Source organism: Triticum urartu, chromosome 2A (genome assembly GCF_056163025.1).
Source record: "Triticum urartu cultivar PI428250 chromosome 2A, HENAU_Tu73, whole genome shotgun sequence".
Taxonomy (NCBI): domain Eukaryota; kingdom Viridiplantae; phylum Streptophyta; class Magnoliopsida; order Poales; family Poaceae; genus Triticum; species Triticum urartu.
Window position 1 is genome coordinate 569291713 of NC_141874.1, and position 5820 is coordinate 569297532.

A 5820-nucleotide genomic window follows, 5' to 3' on the forward strand; every position below is an offset into this window, starting at 1 on the left:
CTCACGAGACCAAGTTGGGTGCGGAAAAGGTGATGAGAAGTGTTTGCATAGAATTTATGGGTGTTGGCTATTCCTTTCCTTGGCCATGGCCAGTAGAAAGAATGGAAACCTTGGCCAGTAGATGGAAAGGGTACGGGAATGGGGATAGGGAAAGTGTACCGTTTCTTGTTTTGGTATGGGTGCGTGCAACACTGATTATTGATCGAGGCTCGTAAAAGAAAGACTTGGGTTTGATAGATCTCCTAGACTAGAATCACTCCTTCCGGCATGCAAGACTTGAGTCGCCATCTCCATATCGGGGTCTGGGAAGCTCGTCTGTCTGTTTGGGGATTTCGATTTCCAATCTTAGGCTGTATGAAACAGAAGAATGAGAGAACTAGTTTCAAAGGATAGCGATAGCATTCCCGGAAAGTGAGCTTGACCCACGGATTCCAGAATGATGCAACAAGAAATGGTAGCTTTCTGTGTTCCTAGGTGGATGGGTAAAGGCATTCCTAAGATGAAGATGCGGATGAAGATGGGGCTGGGCTATTGGTAACACCATTCCAGGCTCTCCAATTCGAATAGATCAATGGCTTGGTCTAAGCTTCCCTTGGTTCTTCCGTTTCGAGAGGAGGGGTATCAGATTGTGCATAGGTTGGTGGGTCAGGCTCGGTGTGAATACCTTTTGTGAGTGACTCACCATTCCTGCTTGATCTGTCTCCTGCTCCAGCCCCTGCTCCTGCTAGAAGGGCTTACGACGAATAGATTGTTGGAATGGCTTTAAGTGAAAGGGAATCCGGCAGCTTATATAGCGCTAGTGAGAGGCCTCCTAGTCTATTTCGATGGACGTCTCCTAATCCTTCTTTTTCTATGGGTTCAGGAATGCCATGCCAATAACAGATAGAGCAGCTAATGGTCAAGCCAGAGGCAGCAGGTCTCATTCCAGACTCCACTCAGAATACCCGGCTCTTTTTCTAGACTCCACTAGGAAGACCTTGCTCTTTCACAGATACGGGGATCAGACATGGCTATCGCTTCGACAGCTTCTCCGGATGAAAAGACGCCGCCCAATGGATGGAGTTGGAGGGACACGGAATCCTGGATATCTTGCCTTGGTTCCGACTCTAAACCGTTCTAAACAGATTCTTTCTGCATACTGATGTTGGCAGTTATGCCTAGGTGATAGATGTATGTTGCTGGATTGGAAAGCTATACGATCCCTTTTATTCAATTATGACAGCTGAGAGGAATTTGGGATGGCCCCGCTAGAGTTTCCAAAATGAATCGAATTGAACCCTATTGTTTTTTCACTCTAAATTCCATAGTATCAATACAATAACCTTTGAGAAATTGTGAGAACGGGAAGATGCAATCATTTAGATGGTGAAAATAGCCGAGAGTTGAGCAACCCCTAAAAGCACTCACAATGAATGGTACCAGCGGATACCAACCAGATAGAAACATGCTGAGAAATCTCTGTTATAGCTGAAACTAATATACCAATCCTATCCGTGACCCTTTCCACATTCTTTTCTTAGTCACCTAACCTATGACTGCTTTTTCTTTTAAGCTTTAATAACCTTAACATTCGAATCTGCATCTGCTATTTCAGTTCTGTCTAAAGATACTATTCTTTGATCACTTGAAACATAGTAGAAAGCATCTAAAACAGATATTATTGTGGATTCCCTCTCCTTGTGGGCTGGACTCCTTTTTACATGGACAGACAGGAAAGTGGAATCTGAGGAATTAGCTGGAACAGACTCACCTTAGCTTTGAACGACTATATCCCCTCTTCTATCTACATATGGATATATATGGTCTTTAATAAAGGAAGATGATTTTAGCCGAGGACTAACACAGCTTCCATTTTGCAGCACATCTCTCAGTGGGAATAGCATCATCCATGACTTCAGGCACAGCTAGCTACGGGTAAGCACAAAAGGTAATGACGAGAGGGCCGTCCTATGTACCCTGAAAGAGAAACTATGTGATAGAAGCCCGCTTTCCCTCTCTTCTATCCCACCTAACCACTTCGGGTATCAGTGGCCTCGTGATCTCCATGAACAGAGATCACTACACAAAAACAACTATATGAAAAACTTGCTTGCTTCTTCGAATCTCGAAATAACAGAACATATAGAAAGTGTTTTTGTGATGAGACCATTCTCTTCGGGGAACCTATAGAAAGATTATCAGACGGCTTTCATGATATTATGCTTCCTTGCCCGTGTGGAACATGTGTGAGCATTATGTTTTTCCAACAAGTGATCCGACTGGAAGAAGTGTTATATGAGGACTTCGAGATCAAATAGAGAATCTGTCTCTCCATTCCTCGTGAGCCACTTATTTCTCCGAAATCAGAGATCAGAGTGATTTTCCTCCTTTTTCCCAAATAGTCGACGGTCTTACACCATTGGGATACTTCGGATAAACTGGAGTACATATATGAGAGACCGGTGCTAAAACCTTTTCTCGAGATATCTTCCAGATTCTTAGGGTCCTTGCTCCGGATCTCGCCCCCCCGGTGCGAAAGCAGTTGGTTCCGTAGTTTGAGAATTCTACTAATTCCAAGTATTCCATTATTATTATTAAATAAGAGAATATAAAAAGTAAAGAGGAGAAGACATAACCAGAAGAATTGTGAGAAATAAGTTAATTTATCAAGTTGAGGCATTTCGATTTGGATTTCAAATAAGAAAGAAAAAAAAGGATTTTGTGAAATTTAGGAGTCGTTCGAAAGCATCAAGAGGGAAGAACTCAGATAGAAAGGCAGGCGAAGTTGGCGGCCAACCTAATCCCCCTCCCAGTTGTACCCTTGTGCATCCCCTTCGTAAACGATTTCCACTGGATCTGGAGATTCCCCGGGTCCCCCCGAATCGTCATCTTCGGACCCTGAATCATCATCCCACCTTTTACGCTTCCTCGAAGAAGACGGGCCTGCCTCGTTCGCCCCATCATTTGCTTTTGTGCTTTCAGGGGATCCCGTGGAATGAGCCTCCTGCTCTTCCGCAGGCGCATCGGGGTCGGGAGAATCTGGTTCACCGAGCTCGGCGCGGCGAAACCGCTTCGCCAGATTGGTGGCTGTTGCGACGAATTCGCTTCCATCTCCGGCTTCCGTATAATCAGAGAAGATTTGTTGAAGAGTATCTCCTCCCTCACTATTCCACAATATAAGACTTTCAGTGAACGATCGCGCAGACTCACCCTCCTCTAAAGGAAGAGGAGTGCCTACTTCGTTAAATATTCTTTCAACCTTGGAAGTCAACTCCGAAATCATGGCTTCGGGATGGGCGGCGTGCGCCATTTCCTGCTGGAGGTCTGGTAGTCCGCCAACGGGAGGTTGGTCTATGGGAAAGTCACCCTCGTTAGGAGCATTGGTCATGACGAGAACATTGAGATCCGCGACATTCTCATTCCCAAGATGAAAGGCTATTCCTTGAACTCCGAATAAGACAACTAATGCCATTATTAGTACTGGCAACGCAAGACCAAACGATGGTATAGCAATGAACAAAAGAATGACACTTGGAAATAATGAACGAAGAATCATTGGAATTTCCCATCTTTTTCAGCTCTGCTCCCTAAAAAAAGGGGGACTTTCTAAAGTGACTGGGTTTTTTACCCAAGAACCTGCTATTAAAGAGAAAGAGACAGACTAACAAGAAACAGCCTTTACTTATTCCTACCTGGGACTGAACACCTACACAATAGAGATTTGAAGAAGTAACAACATTGTTCTTTTTAAGTACAGTAAGATTTCGACAAAAAGAATGGGGGTCTTCCCCTCGCTTTGAGGGTCGCTTGAATTTGAGTTCGTTTGCTGGTCAGGATCGCCTCGAAAGCCGTTTGCGGGCGCATACGTTTTCTCGCTTCATTGTTATACGATTTTATTCAAACGAGATCCCTACCTACGACATAATTAGCGGGTCAGCCTGCCTTTAGCCTTGGAAGAACTATTTGGTTGGTACTTGATAATTTCTATCTGTGGCTACTCCGCGAGCCCTTGCAAAATGGGACTTCCCTAGCTATCAGTCTAAGAATGCTTCAACGAGAAAACAAGCTGTCACATGACATCGTCTACCAACTGAGCTATTTTCATCGCCATTGAAGCAAGTTTAACGCAAGCTCTACTCCCGGAAAGACATGAACTCGGTTCCCGTACTGGTCACATGCAATTAGAGCCTATCATCCGCAGATATGGGGCGTATGTCTTTACTATACGCATATTTTTATTCATCCGTGATAAATGAGTGCTTCTCAATCGTTCCAGTCCCATCCTTGCGTCTCTCTCCCGGTCATGCCGTCTTCTTCGAATCCTCCTTTACGATGGTGGTATTTTAGATAGCCTGAAAGGCCCCGTCAGCGATAGAAGCTATGGGTTTTTTACTTGCGGTAGACTGTACCTTTTTTATTTATTTCTTACCAAGACTCTCTTCTACGGAATTCCTGGCGTAAACCCCCGGAGGGCGTGCCCCGCAGGGCGTTTGTTCAACATAACAAGAGCAGAGCTTCAAATCAGCTCATTTTCTTTCTCATGTAAAAATGGGTACTCCGCTGCTTTGTTTTTTCCTGAGGATACCAACTTAACCGATGGAATGGAATGCATTCATCATCGGTATGGATTTGATACCAACTCCCTATCGTTCTTTCGTCTATTATGAGATTAAGACATTAACATGCGCCAGTAACATTAAGCATGATCGTATCCGGAGGAGCTAGATTGTAAAAAGATAAGGAAACCTTAGATGCTTCATGATTTTCTCTTTGGCTCGATTGCTTTATATTTGTCTTATTTTAGGAAGGCCTAAGAATGGAAGAGAATGAGAGATATTCATGTTATCGCGAGCCGCAGGAGACGACTAGTCATGTACAACCATTTCGATCGCTTTAGCGTGCTGTCTTCTTGTCTCTACTCGAGATCTATTCTATAATTTGACATGTGTGGCATGGGGGCCGGCGGTATTGTGTGTTGTTGAAACACTGGTAGCGAAAACTAGAGTGGAATGCTTGACGAAGACACTGGGGTTCCATGACGGCTACGCTGTAGACAGTGAGGGACGAAAGCTAGGGGATTTCCCAAAGTGGTCATACTCTCTTACTGAGTTATCAAACCTGCCTGCACCAGCCAACCTACCGCGACACTTGGTCGGTACGTGCTGTTTATCTCCACGCTATCTGTGACAGTTAGCACGCTCCTTTATTACAATCTGTGTATTATTCAACTTAATTAGATAAAGGCCTCTCATTATTTGTTTAAATCTTTGCTACTTACAGATGTGATTGGTGTCGGGAATCCTACCCAAACTTGGAAAAGAACTATTCTATTTGGCACTTGAGAAACCGATATAGGATTTAGGTCGTCCCGACCAGTAACAAAAGGGAAATTGGGCCCATTCACAAGAAATGAGAATTCTCGTTCGTATAGTATAAAAGAAGGAGGTCGGCACCGTGCTTTGGACAAATTGACTTTCTTCGCCATTCTCCTTTTTCATCTATATACACAATTCTACTTGATTTGCCCTTGAATAGTAAGCCCCGGAATTACTAAATTGTATGGTTGTTTTCCGCGTGGTGAGCAGGATCCAACCCATCGAGCGGTGGCCCTATCCAACGGTTGGTTCTTGTTATAATGGTTGGGGAGACCTTTGATTGTGAATACCAAGTGGAACAAGCGAGTAAAGAGGGAAGGCAGTCTAAGTTTCCAATCCAGTGTCCTAAGCGCCCTGCTTTCGTCTTGATTTATTGCATAGGTAGTGTGCAGCTGCTGCCCGTTTCAAACTTGTACTCCTCTGGTAGTGTAGTAAAGCCCATTAGAAGTGAGATTCGTTGATTCTA

The 5820-nt window shown here is 44.2% G+C and overlaps 1 protein-coding gene across 1 annotated transcript; it reads right to left on the reverse strand.

The window, feature by feature from the left end:
- Nucleotides 1-2630: 2630 nt before the first annotated feature.
- On the reverse strand, nt 2631-5493 carry LOC147985961 (uncharacterized). Its single transcript, XM_087544391.1, has one exon. The coding sequence runs from the start codon at nt 3533-3535 to the stop codon at nt 2777-2779; it is 759 nt and encodes a 252-aa protein (XP_087400517.1). The 5' UTR covers nt 3536-5493; the 3' UTR covers nt 2631-2776.
- Between the last annotated feature and the right edge of the window lie 327 nt (nt 5494-5820).